This window comes from Canis lupus, chromosome 25 (assembly GCF_048164855.1).
Source record: "Canis lupus baileyi chromosome 25, mCanLup2.hap1, whole genome shotgun sequence".
Lineage (NCBI taxonomy): Eukaryota > Metazoa > Chordata > Mammalia > Carnivora > Canidae > Canis > Canis lupus.
This window is the reverse complement of record NC_132862.1, coordinates 44,382,602-44,406,446: the sequence shown is the minus strand read 5'-3', so window position 1 is coordinate 44,406,446 and position 23,845 is coordinate 44,382,602. Positions and strand designations below refer to the sequence as shown.

At 35.6% G+C, this 23,845-nt stretch overlaps 2 protein-coding genes across 25 annotated transcripts in view; one reads left to right on the top strand and one right to left on the bottom strand.

The window, feature by feature from the left end:
• Positions 1–23,183, bottom strand: part of CACNA1C (calcium voltage-gated channel subunit alpha1 C) — a 746,185-nt gene extending 723,002 nt beyond the window's left edge. For 6 of the 21 annotated variants that reach the window (XM_072799587.1, XM_072799593.1, XM_072799589.1 and 3 more), the window contains exon 1: positions 22,638–23,177. In XM_072799587.1, the coding sequence (XP_072655688.1) occupies positions 22,638–22,776 (139 nt within the window). In that variant the 5' untranslated portion in view covers positions 22,777–23,177. Of the gene's footprint in view, positions 1–22,637 lie in introns of all 21 variants that reach the window. The other 15 variants (XM_072799577.1, XM_072799584.1, XM_072799582.1 and 12 more) reach the window with 6 other exon arrangements.
• The window catches only part of DCP1B (decapping mRNA 1B), a 53,903-nt gene that overhangs the window by 10,943 nt on the left and 19,115 nt on the right, over positions 1–23,845 (top strand). The window lies entirely within an intron of this gene.

The following is a 23,845-nucleotide window of genomic DNA, read 5'->3' as shown; positions in this document are numbered from 1 at the left end:
AATAGTTTTATTTCTGCAGTTTGGCTAAGTGTTTAAAACTGTATGGTAGATGTCTTTGTGTTTGTGTTTGTTATCAGTGACGACTCATAGGGTCATCAGTTAGCTCGGGAAATGCATGTCCAATGAGGGAATAGCTTCTTCCTTGTGAAAGTTTAAATGAAAACTATGTGAATATGATGATGTAAGTATTTGAACCCTTACAAATAGCTTCTTCTGTGGCTAGACCTGTTTGTAGTGTGAACCCATGAGAGATTTTAAACCTCAGTAGGGCTGAGTGAGGCAAATCTTTGGTCAGGAGACTCCAGAGGAGTAGACCCTTAGGCAGTGCTACAAATACAGAATTAATGATTCAGCTAGTGGCATTTTTTCCTTGTGTATCACTTCTGACTAAGCATCCTGATAGAATATTGGAGGGAGAGGGCCAGTATTCTAGAATTGCCATCTTTTGAACACATAGTAAATGAAAAACCGAAGTCCAAAGAGTTTTGGTCATTACGGATTTTGTAACACTTTGTAATGTTGAAGTTATATTAGGTAAGTAAATGGTCCTTGTCTGATTCAAAATGAGTAGCAATCACCTATCCAATATTCTCTCTCCATTTTACTCTTGTAATTATCTGACCACTTGTGTTGGACTACTGGGCAGCCCAGAGAAAAATTGCTGAAAAATACATGAACTGCAGGAGCATCTCCATACACAGAAAAACGAGAGCATACCTAAATATAAATTGTATGTGTATGCACATGCTCTGTGCTTTGTGCATAACTTTCAGAAAGACCTGGCAGTTAAATGTTTTCCATACATTTTTCACCTTTGCTCTTGAGATCAAAATACAAGAATTTGCCAACTGTATACTATTCAGTGTAATTTTAATAATGAATATAATGCAAATATTATTTAATGTTTCAACTGCAGTGAATTGTTTTGAAATAAATGTAGCATTTTAATTTAATTATATTCACATATAATCAGTTTGCCATGTTAAGTGGTCATCTGTTATTTAAAGAATACAGTTAAGTTCTTTGAGAAAAAAAGCCATTAAAACTGTGACGTGACATCAGTGTTAAGTCCTGTGAAATGAAAAATTTAGTAATATAAAGAAATATTTTATTCTTTACTCCTATTTCTTTCCTAGGAGTGTAGTTAAATCAATTGTAGCTAATAGTTACTTGAATTATTTGTGTGCTTATAGTTATGTCTGGTTTATTTCTTTTAGATTATTAGATTCTGTGTCAAATTAGTATATAATTCAAATCCTAATAATATAATCAGAAAAATAAATATAAAATAAATGAATATTAGTGATTTATAAGAGTCGTGTTTGGTTGTTCTTATTTTGGATAAATACTTGGCCTAGTTAGTATAGATAATATTTTATTTTAAATTCTTATCACAGTATTATATATCACATACTATATCAAAAATATAAAAATACAGACTCTCTTTAATGTAGTTGATTTAAAAAAATAACTTTCCTAAGTCCCACAGGGTTTATCTGGTAGGAAATACACTGTTTGGTTGTAATAAACATATCAAACCTTACCTTGGCTCTAGGCCTCTGCTGGTAGCTTCTGATGGCAAGTGGCCATGGAGCCCTGGACATGTAGCCAGTCTGAACTGAGCTGTGCTGTGAGTGTAAAATACACATTGATTTGCAAAGACTTATAGTACACAAATAAAGATTAAGGAAAGCTCTCATTAATAATTTTATATTGATTTATCTGTTGAAATGATAATATTTTGAATCTATTGAGTTAAATAAAATATATTATTAAAATTAATTTCACCTGCTTTTAATTTTTTTATTTAAAATTATATGTGTGGCTCACATTATGGTTCACATTATATTTCCATTGAACAGCATTGTCCTAGGCATTTTAATTTATTTTACCGTATTTCATAATCACAACTTTGTAGGGCAGACATTTCACTGTCATTTTGCAGATGAGAAAAGTGAGGCTCAATGAGATGATAGATCTGAGAGAAACCCATAAATTCTGCTTTTTTTTTTTTTTTTTTTTTTGCTTCTACACCCCCTGTACTGTTCTCTATACTATTGAACATGAATGCAGATTGAAGGCAGCCTTTTGGATGCATAACAAAATATTTCTATAAGAAAGAAATGAAATTAGTTGAACAGCAAAGAACGGAGGGGATTGGATCCATTTACCTTTCTGGGCTTATTTGCTTTTTATTTTCCCCTTAATATCTGATACTAATTACCTTTGTAGCCATAGTCTTTGGTTTTAGTGTATTTGTAAAAGCCTTTTCGGTCTCTGCCATCAAAGGTTCACAGAAGACTTTACCCCGGGTTGCTTTCAGGGTCTCAGATACCTCTCAAATGTGTCTAAAGAATTCAAATATTTTATGTAATAATCCTATATGGTTTACATATTCTCTAATAACATACAGATTGTCCTTTGAACAGTAAAGCCAGCTTCACCTAAGAATGGTTTTTAAGACTCTACTCCTCAAGACTTTTATAATCAAGAATCTCTGTATAGTCTTGGCATTTCACTTTGGCCTAGGTATGTCATAGGCCATATTTGGACAGATAGAGTTGATTTAGGTTTGTGGTGAGTTTTCTCATGGGTTGTTTTAGAGTCAGTAAGTTAAAAAAAAAAAAAAAAAAAAAAAGAATACCTAGAGAGGCAATTATCCCTGTCCTAGAGGGGATGAATTTAGAAAAGCAAAATCAAAGAATAAAAATCTTAAAATTTCTTCATTTAATTAAAAAAAATGACGTTTATAAATAAGTAACTTTGAATTTTGACCAAGCACAAAACATACAGTTTTATTACATTAAAGGATTTATAGTTTTTAAACTTGGCTGTACTAGGGTTTGACCTATATAAGCTTTAAAAGTAAGACAGCTGTTAATTAAGGGCAGAAATTCATTTATTCAGCAAACATTTACTGAATGAGCATTTACTGTCTGCCAGGCACTATGTCAAGGCTTTATATGGGTTATTTAACTCATAACTTTTTCTTGGAAATGTTGTTATTCTTGTTTAATAAATGAGGAAGCTGAGATTAAAGAGATTGAAGTCATTTGCCAGGGTCCATGACAATTTTGAGGTAGAAATAGCATTTGAATTGAGAAAGCCTAACTTTTATAAAAGCCCAGGCCCAAGCAGTGAAATTTCTAACACATATGAATGATGCATTTGTCTTTGCGTCTTAATGATGCATTTATCTTTTAAGAAATACTTAGTCTTTTTATTGCACACTCAAAAGTTTAAAAAGCAAGTTTATTTTTTTAAGTTGAGAATCTCTTGTATCTCAGTTATTAGAATATCAAAAACCAATGTAACAAAAAGCTTAATTTGACCATTTCTTTTCTAGTATAGTCCTTTGTTTAGCAACTAAAGACCATTTAGTTGTAAGTTACAGACAGCCGAGGCACGTAGATTTCAGAATTAGACCAACATGTTGATTAGAATGAAATTCTTTTAAGCTGCTTGATTTCATTGCAGACATAAGCCTGGAGCTTAGAGGAAATGATAAAAGGCAAAATCAAGATATTTAAGATCAAAGTTGTTTCAGAAACTCCTCCTCAGTTTTAAAGTGAATTTACCATATTGGATAGTTTTATATTCAGAAAGAAATACAATTTAAATCCTTTATTAACATTTGTAGGATCTGGGAAAAACTTTAAATAATGGAATGTGGTACACAAAATGAAAATAATTACAGACAGTCCTCGTCTTTCAAATAGGCCATGACCTGGCAGTTCCCTTTTGAAGTAATTTGTTGGTGGACTCTGGTTAAACGTGGCATATTGAACACATTCCTATGGTTTTCCTAAAACTGTTGAAATGACAGTAAACGAATAGGGATGCCTGGGTGGCTCAGTGGTTCAGCGCCTGCCTTTGGCCCAGGGCGTGATCCTGGAGTCCCGGGATTGAGCCCGCACTGGGCTCCCTGCATGGAGCCTGCTTCTCCCTCTGCCTGTGTCTCTGCCTCTCTCTCTCTCTCTCTCTCTCTCTCTGTGTGTGTCTCTTATGAATAAATTAGTAAAATCTTTTTAAAAAAATGATAAATGAATAAAAAGAGACATAAACCCACAGAGGTGGAGGATGCATTTCATGAAAATGATGGAGTAAATAAGAAAGAGGAAGATATGCTATGATAGCTTTATTAATTTATTAACTTTGTCTCCCTACAGAATATTATATATCTCTGCTCTGTTGATGTCAGACTTGACTACATGATTTGATTCCTCCCCCCACTGACCCACCCTTCAGGGAAGATATATAGTGTCCCTGTTGACCTCAAGCATGGTCATGTGAGTTGCTTTGGCCAGTAAAATGTGTGTAGATGTGGTTTGTGTCACTACTGAGCAGATACTTTAAGAACTAGTTCATGATTCACCATGTTTCTTTTCCTTCTTCTGTGATGACCAGCAGTGTTCTAGGCAGAGGCTGCTCTGTCAGCCTCAGTCCTAGATTGAAAATAACATGGCACAGAGGAAAAAATGACCCATGATGGACATGTAATGTGCACAAGAAATAAATCTTACTCATTGAAAGCCATTGGGATTTTGAGGATCATCTGTTACTGAAGCATAATTTGGCCTGTTACGACTGATACATAAGCCATCCAGGAAAAGGGGGATCCAAACACTGGATGGAGGTTAAGGAATTCTGAGAACAATGGTAAAGAGGAATCCCATAATGACCCCTGTGCAACCAAAGATAAGTCAGTCTAAATTAAAGTATAAGGATAAAGGGCTTGGGAAGGGTATCCAATAAAAACTTTACAAATAATACTTTGAGTCTTGGCACATTTCCAGTTTCTTGTTAAGAAAGTTTGATGATGCTATAGAAACAGAAAACTAAGAGAGGGAGGGATAAGTCCCAACAAAAGGCAATTCTTAATTCCTGGGAAAACAAAATATTGTAAAAGAAAGGAGATATAATCATAGTACACTATATGGCTCTGCAGATTATAATAATTATAAATGCAGGGGATCCCTGGATGGTTCAGTGGTTTAGTGCCTGCCTTCGGCCCAGGGCATGTTCCTGGAGTCCCAGGATCGAGTCCCACATCGGGCTCCCTGCTTGGAGCCTGCTTCTCCCTCTGCCTGTGACTCTGCCTCTCTCTCTGTGTGTGTCTCTCATGAATAAATAAATAAAATCTTTAAAAAAATAAATTATAAATGCAGAATATAAAGAGTTTTATACTTATATTAGAAGGATGAAGGAGAGTGTGTGTTTGTGTCCTAAAGAAGCTAAATCTTTTTCAATGACCTTTAAAAAAAATCAGGAAGTAGTGTATATACAATATATAGAAAAAGAAGTTTAAATGCCAGAAGAAAAGTTGGATGAGAAATAAATGGAGAGCAGTAATCAGGAATGTAATGGTTAGAGAGGAGGTCTGCTATTTGTAATAACAAATTATAAGCCTTATAGTATAGGACTATTTAAATTATGTACATGTATTATTTTGATAATTAAAAATTTTTAATTGGACATCAATACATAAAAACAATATTTTAGTTGGTGATTAGGTTTCTGAGTCAACTCACAAGAGTCTTTGTAGCCCATTGTACACATACTGAAGAGTAGCACGCTAACCTTATAATGATACACATGTGAAATATAGCATTAGCATGTATAGCATTTCTATAGGAAAATTCACTCGAGTAAAACTTACCTATATCCCCAAAAGTATAACTTCCTTAGCTACAGGGTCTTGTAGTGCTCATTTGTATGAACAAATTATTTGTAAGGGTAAGTATTCATATAAATTATATTTTCGCATGTTTGGTAATAATAAAGTAAGCTGAAGCTTTCTCAGACAATTGCTAAGTCCTAGTTCAGTAGTGGTTCTGCTATTCTCTCCTTTCCCTTCCCACATCCATTCCAGTTCAGACTTTTCATTACCTGTTAGTTAGGAGTATTTTTTAACTCCTTATAACAAAAAGGGATTAAGCTTCCAGCACCAGCCAAAGTATAGTAAGTTCACTATCAGACATCTCTCCCACTGTTTAGAACTAAAAGTTCTAAATACAAAAAGCAACTAAGTGAAGATTCTGAAAGTAAATAACAGGCATATTGGGAAAGGAAATAAAAAACTGAAGAACAACCAGAATGGTGGTGAATTTCTGGATTTTAATCTTCTGTCCCGATGGCGACTCAAGAGTGGGCCACGTTGCAAAACTATGGACAAGAACAACAAAAACTAAGAGGAAACTCCTCTTTTTAGTTCAGGAACTGGAAAAATAGACTTCTGTGAACTACAAAGCATGAAAAAGAATCTCCCTCTTTCCCCCTTTTCTCTCTCCTAGCCCTACCCTGAAGCCAGTTGCAGTGCAAAGCTGAACTGCCACTGGGGCAGTGATGATGGTGGCACAGTCACCTAGAGATCCCAAGAAACTGCCTATCTCTGCCACAGTAACTGGAAACCAGGGCCCCTGTGGTCTAAAGACTTAGCGGGGGTTAGGGGAGGGATGGTGGTGGTAATTCCTATTATACATTTTAATCTCTTTCTTTTGCTTCACTCTGTGAGCAGCCCAAACTATGCAGACTGCCTGGCTGCAATAAGCTAAAACTCAGAGACATCCTGGCTATAGCCAGAGGTCTAGGAAAAAGGGTCTGAGAGCTGGAGAGTTGGGGAGATTCTAGAGGAGAAAGCTGAATAAGAGCTCCTAATTCTGATTATGAACTGACACAAGTCCTGGTCTTACCTGTGAGATTCACATACATGTAACAAAGACAAATATAGCAAAGGCTTTGATAACTCACCTACAATATAAACCACCGTCCTAAGTGGTATATATGTAAGGCAAGCACAATTTTGAAATGGAACTGACATGGGAACCATTTCCCACAAAAGGCAAGAGAGAACTTTCTATCTAAACCTAAATGAGTTGGATACCTTCTCAAACAAAATAAACATTCTCTGGGGGTGGTTTTAAGAGTGCTTGGAGTCTCACAACACAGCCAAAATGTTGGATATTTGGTATAATCCAAAATTTTTTATCATATAAAGAAGCAGGAAAATCTGATCAGCTCTCAGGGGGAAAGCCAATTAATAGATGGCTACCCTGAGATGATCTAGATTTTGGAATTATAAGACAGTGGCTTTAAGACAGTTGTTATAACTATGTTCCATGAAGTAAAACTGGATACTCTTAAAATGAATGTAAAGAGAAGGGGGATCCCTGGGTGGCTCAGCGGTTAGGCGCCTGCCTTTGGCCCAGGGTGCGATCTTGGAGTCCCGGGATCAAGTCCCGCGTCGGGCTCCTGGCATGGAGCCTGCTTCTCATTCCTCCTGTGTCTCTGCCTCTCTCTCTGTCTATCATAAATAAATAAATAGATCTTTAAAAAAATGAATGTAAAGAGAAATTCTCTGCAGAGAAATAGGCGTGAAAAGAACCAAATGAATAATTTGGAACTAAATAATCCAGTATTCACTGGATGACCTTAATGGCAGAATACAGATGACAGAGGAACAAAGAGTCAGCAAACTCCGAGAGATCAGTAGAAATTATCCACCCTGAAGAATATAGAGGAAACAGATCAAAACAGAACAAACAAATACAGCAACCTGTAGAACAATATCAAATCTGAATTTGTGTCATTGGAGTACAATAAAAGGAGAAAAAGACTTGTTTAGAATTTTTTTTTTTTAAGAAATAATGACTGAAATTTTTCCAGTCTTAGTGAGACACGAATATATGCAGTCAAGAAACTCACAAACCCCAAACAGGATAACCCAAAGAAAACCATGCCTCTTAAACATCATAATGAAACTGCTGAAAAACTGATTTAAAAAAAAAAAATCATGAAAGCAACCAGTGGAAAATGATACATATGGAGGAAAAATGTTTTGAATGACTACAGATTTCTCTTCAGAAACCTAAAGCCCATATTGACAGTGAGGCAATATTTCAAAGTGCTGATATTAAAAGAACTGTCAACTTAGAATTCTATCTCCAATGAAAATATTCCTTGAGAATTAAGGTGAAATTAGGCATCCTCAGATAATAGAAAATTTTAAAAGAATTGTCAGCTGATCTGCTCTAAAAATAAATGCTAAAAGTTCTTCAGACTGAAGGGAAATTATGCCAAAGGGGAAGTTGGAACTGGAGGGTGCCTTAAAAAGAGCAACATATTTATGTTGCTTATTAACTTTGTCTCCCTACAGAATATTATATATCTCTGCTCTGTTGATGTCAGACTTGATTACATGATTTGAATTAGTATAATGTATATATGTACATATATACATATATATACATATATGCACACATACACACTAATAGTATATATTTATAATATACTATATAATACGCTATACTAGTTACTAATATAATTATGCTATACTAGTTACTAATATACTCTTAGTGTGTATATATATTTTTTATATATATACTATTTTATGTACATATATGTATTAATTTTCCTCCTTTCAAGATCTTTAATGCACAGGATTATTGAAAATGAAAGTTGTAGTGTTGTCAGGAGGGGGGGGTTAATATATGTAGATGTGATATCTATGACAACTATACTATAAAGAGGGAGAGTAGGGGGACCTATATAATTATAAAGCATTTACATTTACTTGAAGTAGTAAAATGAAAACTGTAATGAGTGTGAAGTTAGGTATCTATATTGTGATTCCTAAAGCAACCACTAAAAAAAAAAAAAAATACAGAGAAATCTAGATACCAATAGATAAAATAGAATACTAAAAACATTTCAAATAGTACATAATTAGGCAAGAAATGAGTTAACAGCAGAGCCAAACATAAGAAAGACAAACAAAACAGTAGATCTAAATCTAACCATATTAGGTACATTAAATGTAAATGGCCTAAACATACCACTTAAAAGACAGAGATTGTCAGATTGGATAAAAAAAAATCATGACCCAACAATATACTGTTTATTTAAAAATCCACTTTAAATGTCATGATACAGATAAGTTAGAGGTAAAAGAATGGAGAAATGCATATACCATGCAAATACTAATTAAAAGAAAGCTGGAGTGACTATTAATATCAAGACAAACATTAGAACGAAGACCAGCAATAAAGAGAGACATGACGTAATGATAAACGGATCAGTTTATCCAAAATACATAACAATCGTTATTATGCTCTGAATAACAGAGCTTCCAAAAAGTGTGAAGCAAAAAGGAATAGGAATAAAAGAAGAAATAAATCCACAATTATACTTGGAGACTTCTGTACTCTACTTTCTATAATTGGTAGAACGAATGGACAGAAAACAGCAAGGCTATAGAAACCTGAACAACATCAACTTACTTGATTTAATTGACATTTGTATAACATTCCATCTGACATGAGCAGAATACGCATTCTTCTCAAGTGCACATGGAACATTCCCCAAGATAAACTTCATGTGTCATAAAGCAAACCTTAAAATTCTTGAAGAAATTGAAATCATACAAAGGATACTCTCTGACCACAAAGCATTTGAACTTAGAAATCAGTAACAGAAAGTTATGTGGAACATCCCCAAATGATTGGAAATTGAACAACACTTTTCTAAATAACTCGTGTGTCAAAAAGGGAGACAAATTAGAAAATATATGAACTGAATAAAAATGCAAATATATGTCAGACATCTGAGGTAGGCTTAGTGGGAGATTTATGGCATCAAATACTTATGTTAAAAAAGAAGAAAGCTTTCAAATGAATAATTCATGCTTTCACTTTAAGAATTTTTAAGAGAGAAGCAAAACTCAAAGCAAGCAGAAGGAAAAAATAAAAATAAGCACAGAAATCAATGAAACAAAAACAATAGAAAAAATCAATGAAACGAAAAGCTGATTCTTTGAAAAGAGTCAATAAAACTGATAAAACCCCAGCCAGACTGATCAGGGGCGGAGGAGGTGGGGTGGTGGCAAGGAGAAGACACAAATGAGCAGTATCAAGAGTGAAAGAGTGAGTCTTTACAGAATTAAAGATACTGTGGTCTACTCCATGTCCGTCAATTTGACAACTTAGTGGAACAGACTAATTCTTAGAAAAACACAAATCACCAAAATGTACTCAAGAAGTAAATAACCCAAATAATCACATATCTATTAAATAAGTTGACTTTGTTGTAGAAGTTTAAAACCTAACAAAGAAAACTTCAGGTCCAAATGGATTCATTGGTAAATACTACCAAACATTCAAAAAAAGAAATAATACTAATTTTACACTAATTTTACAATCTTTTCCAGAAAACAGAAGAAGGAGTACTTCCCAACTTACTTTGTGAGCACCATTATCCTGATACCAAAACAAAACAAAGACATTACCAGAAAAGAAAATTATAGACCAATATTCCACATAAACATAGATATAAAAGTCATCAACAAAAACATAGGCAAAATAATGTTGATAGCAACAGTGTTCACAGTAACCAAAATGTGGAAACAACCCAAATGTCCAGTGGTGGATGAATGGATAAACAATATGTGGTATATACATACACTGGAATATTATTACACCTTTAAAACGAATGAAATCCTGATACATGCTATAACATGGGTGAACCTTTAAGACTTTATGCCAAGTGAAATAAACCAGACACAAAAGGACAAATACTGTATGATTCCACTTGCATGAAGTACCTAGAATAGTTGAATTCATAGTGACAGAAAGCAGAATAGTGGTTACTAGGGGCTGGAGAGAGGAGAGAATGGAGAGTTAGTGTTTAATGTGTTCAGAGGTTTAGTTTGAGATGATAAAAAAGTTCTGGGGCTAGGTGGGACTAATGGTTGCACAACATCATGGATGTACTTAATGCACTGAACTGTACACTTAAATGTGGTTAAATAGTAAGTTTCATGTTATTTGTTACCACACACATACAGCAATACTAGCAAACTGAGCCCAGGAACATATAAAAAGGACGATATAGCATTAATCTTATAGTTTGCAACTGGCTTATCCCCTCCATCCAAAACCACTATTAGATTTATCTTCCTAAAGCATAATTCTGATCAAGTGATTTTCCTACTCAAATCTTAAATGCCGGGATCCCTGGGTGGCGCAGAGGTTTGGTGCCTGCCTTTGGCCCAGGGCGCGATCCTGGAGACCTGGGATCAAGTCCCATGTCGGGCTCCCGGTGCATGGAGCCTGCTTCTCCCTCTGCCTGTGTCTCTGCCTCTCTCTCTCTCTCTCCCTCTCTCTGTGACTATCTTAAATAAATTTAAAAAAATTATTAAATGCCTACCAAGTAAACATTTTCATCAGGTGTCTAAAGCCTGCTATAGTCAGGTCCCAGTTTACCTGTCTGGCCAAGTCCACCATTACTTTCACGCACTTGTCTTCTGTTTTAACCAAACAACTATATGCTTTCCCAGAATACTCTTTAATTTCTTATCTCCATGCTTTTGAACATGCTTCTTATTTTTCCTCCTTGAATTCTCTCCCTAACCCTGACTAATCTCTACCATATAAATTCTCATATTTCAAAACCCAGCTGAAAGTGGACTTCTCCCTAATGCTTTTGTAATTCCTCTATCTAGTTGTAATTTCTTGCTGCAACATGTACTGTCTTATGTTGACTTTGGGGAGTGTTTATTGAGCACTTGTCTGTTGATAGGGTTCTGTGCTAGGTTTCAAGAGTTCAATAATGAATAAGACACATTCCTTCCCTCTTAGAGTTTACTATCTTAGCACACAGGACAGACATATAAATGTTTGAAATACTCTAAAGGCTGAGCTGGGAATATACAACAAGCACTTACTAGTACTTATATTTTACCATATATCTGTCTTAGTTTCTCTATTAGAGTGCGCATGCTCCTACGAGGCAAGGTATCGTACTCCCCTGCAGCACTCAATTCCTTGCATAAAGTGTGTACCATTAAATATCTGCAATGAATACTGAACTGTTTTTATTAGATTTCTTTATTCAAGGCAACCTATAAAGTTTAACGAACAATTGCACACTATTTCTTCAATCTTTTATCTTTTGGGGCATTATCCAACAGACAGTAAAAATAACTTAAAGCTCTGGGTGATTCCTGGATAGAATCTCAAAATACCAAACAATTTCAGCAGCTTACATAGGAATTCCTCTGTTCCTCAAGGTTGCTTTTATACAGATAGTAGTCATATTTACCTAAAAGTTCCTAGAAATTATTGCAAGTTGTGAGAATTAGTATATCCTCATCTTGAGAAATTTAATAACTCTAGTAAGAGATCTATAATGTGGGAGAGTTAATATAATGTGAAAGTCCTTTATGAAACTTTTAAGTTTTAAAAAACATCATTTTATAGGATGTTTCCTTCAAATTGTTTTACTTTAAAAAAAAAACAAATTGTTTTACTTTTATTGAGACATTCTGATTTGATATTTAAGTTTATTCACTACACCAAAGTTGGTATTTTAATTACGATACATGAAAACGGGTCATGTTCCTATTTTCCAGTGGCCCTGTCAAACGACAATAATATGGCTTAAACAGTAAGGTTTATGTATAGATATTTTATCTGAGAGTTAAATAAATCCTTTTTTCCATGTTTGTAGAAGCAACCAAATCTATAACACTTTATCAAAAATAGTATTACCAAACACTAGATTTAAATTGAATCTTGTAAGCATTAACCATAAAAGACAAAATAAGTTGTACCCCATCAAAAGGAAAAATTTCATCAAATCAAAAACTTCTATTCTAAAGATACCTTTTAGAAAATGAAAAGGCAAGCCACAGACTGGGAAAAAATATTCACATTGCATATATCTGACAAAGTACTTATATCTAGAATATATAAATAACTCTTAAAACTTAATAATAGACAAAACGCAGTTTAAAAATTGGCAAAATATTTGGGGTGCTGGCTGGCTCAGGTGGTTAAGCATCCAACTCTTGATTTCAGCTCAGGTCATGATCTCAGGGTCATGAGACTGGGCCTCTGCATTGGCTCAGTGCTCAATGACTCTGTTTCTCTCTCTCTCTCTCTCTCTCTCTCTCTCAAATAAATCTTTTTTTAAAAAATGGCAAAATATTTACAGACACTTTACAAAAAGAAGGTATATAAATAGCCAAGAAAGAGATGCTCAACAATAATCATCAGGAACTTCTAAGTTACTGTGTGTAGCAATAGCTTATTCCTCCTTATTGCTGTGTAGTATTCTGTAGCATGAGAATAGTGCAGTCCTTTAACTTATTCTCCTGTTGATGGATATCTGAATTATTTCTAGTTGTGAACTATTGTGAATAAAGTTGCTATGAGCATTCTGGCCCATGGTTTTAGTATATGTGCTGCCAAAGTGAGCACTGGCCCATGGTTTTTAGGTAGATATATGCACTTACTTGTTTTGAGTTTTTAACAACCACTTCATATAAAGATTTGTTTAGCTTTGATAGATACTGCTGAACACTTTTCTAAAGTTATGTGCCTATTTGTTCTCTTTCCAATAATGTATAAGAGTTCCAATTGCTTCGTATCCTTGTCAACACTTAATATTGTTCCTTTCAACTTGAACTATTCTAGGAATTCTGAAGCGATATCTCATTGTGGCTTTAATCTGCATTTTGCCATAACTAATTGTGTTGAGCACTTTTCATATGTTATTGCACATTGGATAGATATGCAAATTAAAACTAGCACAAGGATACTACATTACTTAGTAGAGTAGCCAAAATTTTAAAAACTGACATTATCCAAGTGTTAATGTGAGTGTTTAACAACTGAAACTGTCATACATTGATTTTGGGAGGGTAATATGGTCAACCAGTGGAGAATGGTTTGGCAATTTCTTATAAACATAAGCATAATTATCATAGGATTCAACAGGTCGCACTCATAGATATTTACTTAAAGGAAATGAAACCACATGTCCACATAAAAACTTTTACTCAAATGTTCATAGCATTTTTATTTATAATAGCCAATAAAGCCTCCCAAAAAACCTTGGAAATAACACAGATGTCTATTCATCAATAAGTGAATGGACAAATTGGTATATCCATGTATCCCTACTGCTTAGCAATAAAAACAAATGAGCTACCAATTGGTTCAACAACATGAATGAATTTTAAAAACATCACGAGCAAAAGAAGCCCTCTATAAAAGAGTATATATTGTATGATCCCATTTATATGAAGTCTAAGAACAAGCAAAACCAATCTATGGTGGTAGAAGTCAGAAAACAATTGTGTCTGCCGGGTTGGTGGTAGAAGTGCTATAGTTGTTGCCTGAAAAGGAGTGATGACAGTGCTTTAGATCTTGTTTGGGTAGTTGATTACCTGAGAGTGTACTATTGCCAAAATTCATCAAACAAAACACTTCAAGCTCTGTGCCTTTTATCATATATAAAGTATTGTTCAGTTTTTAAAAGTAGAAATAATTTACCCTTATCAAAGGAGACCTTAAATAAACGAGTACTTAAATATCATTGGTTGTTTTTCTGTTCTGTCCTGGCATTTTATTAACCAGCATTTCATCTCATCTAGATCTCTTCTTCTAAGTTGATTAGAGTGCTACAGTAACTCTTCTCAAGTTTGTATCTTTGGCTTCCTCAATCTGGTAGTAGAACTGTCTTTATCCTAAAACACGTCTTCAAAAAAAAAAAAAAAACACATCTTCAGGATTTTAAACAAAATTATACCAAAACCTTTCATGTAATTTGACCTCAACTGAAAGTTTTAAGTAATTTGAAGTGATGAAAATAGGTTAACTTGAGTTTCTAGTTTCCAGATTGTTGGGAATGCTGTGCCTCCTTTCCTCTGGCTTTGGGTCATCTATTTTCTCCACATGGCCAAAGAAAAAAGGTTTCTTTTTGCTAAATATGTGAAAACCTGTACAACTTCATCTTTTTTCCTGAGTGGAAGGAATTAACTTCCCTTTTAAGGGTCATTTTTTTTTAAGTCAATTTTCTGACGGAGAAAAGCCCTGGTATTTCTTCTGCAGCCCTTCTTCTAGAACAAAATGTATAGTAAACAATCAATATATGGTAAGTGATTAATAAGATTTTTCTTGATGGCTATTAGAAAGCATATTATGAGGTGTAAGCTTTAATTTTTTCCAAAGCTCCAGTTGAAATGTAGCTGGGCAGAGACATAATAAATAATTGTAATAAGAAAACCAAATTTGCAAACAAAGGTAGGTCATAATTTGGAAACAATATTGCTCATTATGCTTGGAATGCATTTTGTGAAATGTTTTCACTTTCACTATACTGCCATTAATTAGTTGATTATTGATTATCTAGGCTATTGAGAAAGTAATGGCATGAGCAATAAATTGCAGAGGGCAGAGACTGCATCTTCGTATTTGGTTCTATGGTACCAAATAAACACTGAAAATGAACAGAGCTAGATAAGAAATAGACACATATGGTGTACTTAACGTAATTCCCAAACCATTTGTATTAATTCCAGAATTGTCCTATATGGACATATGTCTGATATTTTTGTCCAGCTTTGAAGACATTATGCTTGAGGTGATTGAGAAAGAGCCGAAAAATAGCTCTGCTTGCTTGCTTGCTTTTAAATATTTTATTTATTTATTCATGAGAGATACAGAGAGACAGGCAGAGACATAGGCCGAGGAAGAAGCACACTCCCCACAGGGAGATGTGGAACTCTATCCTAGGACCCCAGGATCATGACCTGAGCCAAAGGCAGATGCTCAACCACCGAGCCACCCAGGTGCCCCAAGGTCAGCATTTTGAAATTCCTTCCTGTTGGCCATTTCATGGTAGAGATTGAAAGTCCCACCTCTCAGGGTGCCTGGGTGGCTCACTAGGTTCAGTGTCCAGCTCTTGATCTCAGCTTAGATCTTGACCTAAGCATTCAAGCCCCAGGTTGGGTGCCACACAGGGCATGGAGCCTACTTAGAAAAAAAAAAGAAAGAAAATCCCACCTCTCAAGCTAATAACACAGAGCAATAACAGAAGCTGAATTATGTGGTTCCCCCTTGTTGTGGCTGAGGATGTGAAGTCTCCTTTTTAAGCCCTCTCTTAGACTTCAGGTCACATGGAGGAATAAAAGGTCTAACTACTTAACAAATTTTAAGATCTCAAGACTTCTTAACCTTGGAATCAGTTCAGGCAATTATTACAAAAGCAATTTGAAAGGTTAAAAGTGAACTCTGTGTAAACTTATTACTAAGAAAATGAAAGTCTTATCTGCCTACAGGTAATTGAGAGTTTATTTTTCCATTCTAAGGTACTTAGTGGTGTATTGATCCTCAAATAATAGTTCTTAACCTTCTTTGGGTCACAGATCCCTTTGAGAATCCGATGAATTTCTTTCCTGCCTGACCCCACAGTATTTTTTAATTGCCTGCTATGTGCCAGGCATTGTTTTGTACTCCCTAGCTCCAAAAATGTCTGTTTGCATATATACATATCATTTCGCATGAATACAACTTTAGGGATTTTATTGAATTCCTGAAGCCCTTTAGAGTCAAGAAACATCTTTAAAATAACTGTATGGCTAAAATACTTGACATTCTTGCTAGGCAGAATGTTAGTATTTGCAGGAGTAAGAAGAGAATGTTCTGTTAAGGATCTGTCCAGCAATATAAGATCCTTAAAGCAAACTCATTCAGATCCTGGGAAGTATGGAATGGGGGACAAGGAATTTGACATCTCATATGCAGTTAGAATAGGTAAAGTATACAGCCTTGCTCTTCTATTGTACATGAGAGCATCATTGGTTGCACTAGATAACCAAGGATTCTTTCTACCAGCTAGAAGTCTGTGCTTAGTAAGAAAGAAAGACCACCAAAATTTAAAAATTGAAATGTGGTCGCTGAATCTTGCCCAGTGTCTGTAAGTCTCCTTTGCCATTCTAACTGAAAAATTGTTCCATTTATTATGCACCAGTGCTCCTAAAGCTAATGTGTTTTAATGTATGATTAAAGGTTATACATCTCCTGTGACTTGAGTGATGAAACTTGTCACTCTGACCTTAACCCAGAATTACTCTTTTGTTCTGTCAATGCTCAGTTCAAGCTGAAAAGAAAAGATCTAAACTCTAAAGGAGGTTGTTAATCTAACTGGCATCCTATCAATTAAAGAAGGCTCTGAAAAGCCTCATGTAATGCAAATTTTCACTTGTGAGCCATGAGGTACGTCTGGGTTTCATGTTTTTGTTTTTTACTGTGTTGAGTTGTGATACTGGTAGCTCCTTGAAACACACAAGGTGGGTAAACAATGCTTCTCTTCACCCTGACCACCCAATTTACACAGCCTCCAGACTTTCATCATTTATTATCAGGGGACTCCTAGATACAGAGCCATCACATAAATTTAATGGGAAGCTGTATATGCATTTCTAAACTTATTTGACTTAGCAATCTGGCATGCTTAGATGAAGAATCCATGTGGCAAAGGTGATACACAGATACTATGTGAGAGAGAAATTAAAGTGAAGTTACTTTTATTTTATCCTAAACCATAAACACTTTTTTAGGATTCTCCGCTTTTACCAAAGAAACACCTGCATAGTCATGCTATTTGGATTCATATAACTACATTTGTGGCTCAGAGATAGACTGTATTTTATATTTTGTTTCTAAGAGTTTGGCATGATCGAAGTCTAAATCTTGGCAGAGGAAAAACTGGATGCCAAAATACTTTCTGAAATGCTTACTGTGTGAAGTATCTTTCAGTTTCTCTATGCTAACACAATGCTTTACAGATAGTAAGTGCTCATTATGGCTACATTCAGTGTTCATATCTGTCCTTTTAGAGTCTATCTTTTATATTACTTATTTTTGTCCAAAAATCATTTAGAAAATAGTTTCAGATGATCAATTTGAAACTATTGGTTTAATTTACTTCTTAACCTACAGAAGGAAAAATTGCAATTTTTCATATTCTTCTGGATTTTGGAGAAAGAAAGCAATTTTAACTAAGAATTTGTGTTAGAATTATCCTATATACGGCCTTGGAGCTCTCATTTAACTTAAGTGGGACCAAAACATGATTCAGCTGTTTATAACATAAAAGGCTTTGGGGAAAGTAGTATCTCCTATATCCATAATTCTAGATTAAGGTCAAATTGGAAAAAGTACAGAAGCTTTGGCTCATTTTCCATCAGTTGAGCAGAAGTATTCAGCTCCTTTTGGTAGGGCACTTAGAAATTTTTCATTGATTGTATACTTTATAATTAGGGTATTTTCAGCAAAGCTGTTCTTATAATTATTAAACACTTGGTTAAGGGGCACCTGGGTGGCTGAGTGGTTGAGCATCTGCCTTTGGCATAGGTCATGACCCAGGGTCCTGGGATCGAGTTCCACATCAGGCTCCCTGCATGGAGTCTGCTTCTCCCTCTGCCTGTGTCTCTCATGAATAAATAAATAAGATTTTTTTTAAAAAAAGCACTTGGCTAAATAATCTGATTCAAATATGAGGAAGTTGCTTTTCATTGGAACAAGTGTTGATCTGTAGAGATACTCTTTTATGTTTAGGTTAAACATATATTTTTTGCAAACTACAGTTGTGTGAGATAAGACTTATTTTACTACATTGAGATTTACTTAAGATAGTACATTTTCAGTCTGTTGCCGGAATAATTGACGTTGCATATAAATCTTATGTTTTTAAGATAATTTAGGTACTTGTATATGTAATTGCAAATTAGTATGATTAGACATGACTGGAACTTGAATTCTTTTTTTCTACTAGATCGAAGTACTATTATATTCTGAAGATAAATGGATGTGATTTTGCAGATTGAATATATTCTTTGAGCTCTTAGTTGCCAGGGCCTGACAGATATTCAGTCAGGAAGACTGATACATGGTAGAATTGTTGTAATAATAAATACACATAAAATGAATACATTAGTGCCTGCATAGTGCTGGATCAATAGAAATACACAATCTTAGGGAGCTCATCCCCCTAATGACAAAATCCCATCAACATTACTAATACCTAAGGTTATCAAATGTTTAGAGCTAAATAAACTCCAGTTAGAAGGAGAAATAAAGGAGCAATGTAAGGAGAATCCTCATGCTGTAATCCCTGGGAGAGGTTGTGATCATTGAATACAGAGGATCTAGGACATCTAGTCTGGGATGTGTAATTAGTCCAGAATGGGATAACTATTAATATTAACATTACAAGGAGTATTGATAGTCTAAGATCTTGATGTCTAATTTCAGTTCAACTCAGCAAATATTTGTTGAACGTCTACCACGTGCTAGTCATTATACTGGAGCTCATAGTCTAGTGGAGGAAACAGTTTTATAAATACTTAATTAGGACATGCGCTTGCTTTATTTATTTATTTACTTCTTTATTTATTGTCCAGGGATATACAGAAACCTAAAAGAGGAACAGAAAAATTGAGACCATTTATCCCTAGAGGAATGGGAAAACCTGAGTCTTCAGGAGGACTATTAGCTCAGAGAGGAGGAAAGGACACTTTGGGGAACACTTGTTTGTTATTTCTAGTCTAGGAGATTTTGAAATTAATCAGCAGGATTATGAACAAAAAGAAAATATAAATTTAAATGACAGAAAACAGAATAAGTTGTTCCTATTTATTATTACTGATGACTCTTTTTGCTTCCTTTTTAAAAAGGCTATTTATACTCTGTTAAATCTCTTAGATTAAAGGAACTTTCCCTTAAAATAAATAAAATTAGGAAATTAGTGTATCATGGCAGAGATTCCATCTGGCCTTTCATGAACTTGAGACAAGTAGCAGACCTCAAGAGTCTCATTTGGGGAGGATAATGACCTCTGTGGAGATTAGGAAGGTCTAACAACATAACATGCATTTGCTATAAATAAAAACTTTTTAAAAGATAAATCCATCCTTTGCTTTTTTTTTTTTTTTTTTTTTTTTACGATTTTATTTATTTATTCATGAGAGACACCGAGAGAGAGAGGCAGAGACATAGGCAGAGGGAGAAGCAGGCTCCATGCAGGGAAGCCTGGTGTGGGACTCGATCCCAGGACTCCGGGATCATGCCCTGAGCCAAAGTTCAGACACTCAACCGCTGAGCCACCCAGGTGTCCCCATCCTTTTCTCTCAAAATAATAAGTGCTGGTTTGTAGTTGGAGATACATATTAATTTAGTCCAAATTATATAATGCTTTAGTTGAGAGATTGTTTTTGTGGTTGTTGTTTATGGCATTAACTTTCTAATGAAGTTAACTTATTTAGAAAGAAAGTTGTTATACTCCACACTATTTATTTAGATTTTCTGCTGTTTCTCCCAAAAATGTTCATGAGGATTAGCCACCCATAAAATAGAGACTGCTTCTCATCTACCGTGAACCTTCCGATGTTTTGAGATCATAGGATCACTGATTTGTGAGGTGCAGTAAAACTATGTCATATGAAAAGAACCAGACCAAGGGCCAAAGATAACAGTGCTATGTAGACTCTGTGGCCAGTGAAGATTTTGTTTTACAAGATTGTGTCCGTGTTTGGTCAGTAGAGCTAAGGCAGAAGGTGAATGAAAGAACATTACTTTAAAGGCATTAAACATGATGAAGAAAAACATTTTTAGTACAAAGCCTTCCAAATGGGGTAGAAGTATAGAATCGACATAGAGCTGCCAAACATAGTTTGTGTTTTCCATCTGTGGCTGCCAGTACATGGGCAGAGTGATTGCTGTCCTCGTACTCGCCACCGTAAAAGAATGGCCAATACTAGAAATCTCGGATTCCTCTTTCTTTCCTTCCTTCCATACTCATCACCTCCCACCCTTCCCTTTTGCCTCTTTTCCTATTGAGAGTCCATATGAACCTTGGTTTTAGAGAAGGCTCATTCCCATCTCTTATAATCAAGCCTACAACTCAAACATAAAACTTGTTTCAGTCTTACGTATTTCATTTGTAAGGCTAGAGGAAGAGCATATTTCAGAGCAAACAGATGGAACCAGTCAAAACGTCTTTAGCTGAGTCATTTCACCTTGTGAGACCACACATTCCTCGCTAGTGAAATAGGCTATTGAACTGCACACTTCTCAGCTGCCTTCCAGCTCTAAAACTTCACAGTTCTAACTTTCTAATTTCCTTGCTACCTTGCGATCTTTCAGGGGGTAACAGCTGTGTGTGTGTGCTTACTACCAAATACCAGCAACCAGTCATCATCAGTGTCAATATTATAGAAACTTGAACCAGAGAAATGGTACCATAAATCAAGAAAAATGATATTTGAGTGAAGTCTCTAAAACAAATGCTTACATCAAATGTATGATTAGATGCTCTTGGCTCTTACATTGGGCTTATTATCCCACTCATTTGGGAAAGACTTGATGAAAGGAATGGGGTTTGAAAGAATTTTAAAATTTTGGTTTATCCTTCAGCACGCAGAAGAGATTTGTGTAATTCACACTACCCCAAATCCATAGTTTTCCTAGTGAAAAAAAGAATTTAAATGCCTTCTTTGCTGCATTCCAACTAAGAAATATATATCCCTGTGCTTTTGAGTGAAATTACTGCTAAAGGGAGAGAGAGAGAGAGGAGAGTATTACCCTATCAGATATCCTTCTCTTGCCTGTCTAAATTTTACATGTGGTTATGTATTATCTATTTCTTAACTGTATGGAAATATGCCTTTATATTTTAAAGTTGCACAAATATTAGTCTGAGTCCTTGGTAAAAAATTGCAAGCTACCATTCATGATTTGGAGCTGAAAGATATTTGGGGTAGAATATGGAACAAATGATAAATGTCTTAAAAGAACAGATTATATAGAAATATTTGTTAGGAACATAAACTAGATGAGGTAAATCCCCACAGAACATCCAGAATGAACTAACACTCCATGCTAATAACAATGCAAGAGTTTGGGATGCCTGGGTGGCTTAGCAGTTTAGCAACTGCCTTCGGCTCAGGGCATGATCCTGGGGTCCTGGGATCAAGTCCCACATCGGGCTCCCTGCATGGAGCCTGCTTCTCCCTCTGCCTGTGTCTCTGCCACTCTCCTTCTGTCTCTCATTAATAAATAAATTTAAATCTTTTTTTTTTAATAAATTTAAATCTTAAAAAGAAAAAAAAGAATCCAAGAGTTCTTTTTTTTTTTTTTTTTTTTTTTAAGATTTTATTTATTTATTCATAGAGACACAGAGAGACTCGATCCAGGGTCTCCAGGATCACACCCTGGGCTACGGGCGGCGCTAAACTGCTGCGCCACCGGGGCTGCCCAGAATCTAAGAGTTCTAAATGAATGTGTATCTAAGGACATTTTGAGACTGCCTCTGATGACCTCTTAATTAGCCTCTTAACATTTTATCAACTTTAGATTTTTCTGCTGAAGAAATCAAAAAAGAAGAAAATACCATTATCAGATACCATCAGCTTGCTCTGTCACCTATGTGTACCTAACAATATTCAGACATGAAATCTAATACAAGATTTTGCTTTCCTCAATCTTCCACACAGAATTAAAAGGAAAAGGGAAGGTTGATGCTGCAATAGATACATAAAGGCAATATTACCTTGCCTGTTGCCCCAAACAATGGTTTTGTTTCTGAGTGAGAGTTTCCAAAGCATGAGATAGACCAGGACAGTGTGATTTTCGGGAAAACTTCACAACTGTGCTGTTGAAAAGTCCTGCATTAAATACGAAGAGGATTGCCAAAAGGATGAGACCTTATGTCACACATTCTAGACATCATTAGAATATTTTGGAGTACATTTCAATATGTTCTTCCTATTCTTTCCTCCACTTTGGGTTTCTTACCTCCAGGAGGGATGTAGAAGCAGTTGAGTTGAGCTTCATGCACCAAAGTGCCCTTAAACTTCACCTCTGCTTCAGCAGCAGAGTGGCTGGAAAGCGGCTGGTATGCAGGCACAGAGGGCTGGCCAAAGGCTCGAAGCATGGTCAACTTCCAGATGTGTGCTCACGGGTCAGATTTTTTAAGGAAATAAATCTCTTCCTTGGGAGCTTCTCCCCTTGTAACTTCCTAAAGCCCAGAGATTCTTCCCACAGTAACGTTTTAAGCGTTCCACGGGCTTAAACCGCATGTCACCTCGCTGCAACTTTAGGTCACAGTGATTACTTTTTCAGATTTAGAATTTGAAAAACCACACCTTCTTTTTGGGTTCTTTTCAACGAGTTTTTCCTTCCTCATCTGCCATACTCACTGCCCACCTAAAGATGGGCCTCTTCCCCAGTGGCTCTACAGGAAAACTGGAATTGAGACGTGAGGTAAATGGCTTCTGTCAGCATGTCAGCTCATCACCTCCCTGAGGCGTGATGATCTCTGGTTTTCATATATCACCACGAGCTGCTTTGATATACCCTCTTGTGCAGGAGAGCGATAGGCTTGTCCAGGGGTTGGGAGGCCTTGGGCCTCAGAGGCAGAAAACTTCGGTTGGAATGTGCACGCTCATGGGCCTGCTGCCCCCTTCCCTCTGGAATGCAACCCAAGTCGCAAAACTATTTTAAGGAGAAAAAACTTAGGCCCAGTTTGACATTTTATCTTGGTGCCAGGACTGTTGGTAAATCTGTTTTTTTTCTACACTGACTGGTTACATTTTATGTTCAAACTGAATATTAAATGGGATGAAAGTGCTATTTCAGAATGAGCCGTTTTAATCTTGAAGTCATGTTGTTTTAGAGATAAATGGTTAGGTCCTAAAGAAATCTCCAGTGTTTTAAATAGTATTACAAACATGGTTTTCACGTTGGAAAGATGTTTTCATAGCATTTTTCCTGCCTAAATCTGCATTTCAGTTATCTCATGATAATGACGTTGTCAAACTGCTTTTCTGTTTGTATCAACAGTTTCCTTGGCATTCCACTCTTAGGAAAACCTAATTCCTTATGTCAAATGCCACAAATATGTAACATCAAACATAGAAACAAAATGACACTCAGGACATTTCTAATATCCTACAGATGAGGCACAAATGGCTGGCTTCCCTGCTGCCACGGGACCTGAGGTT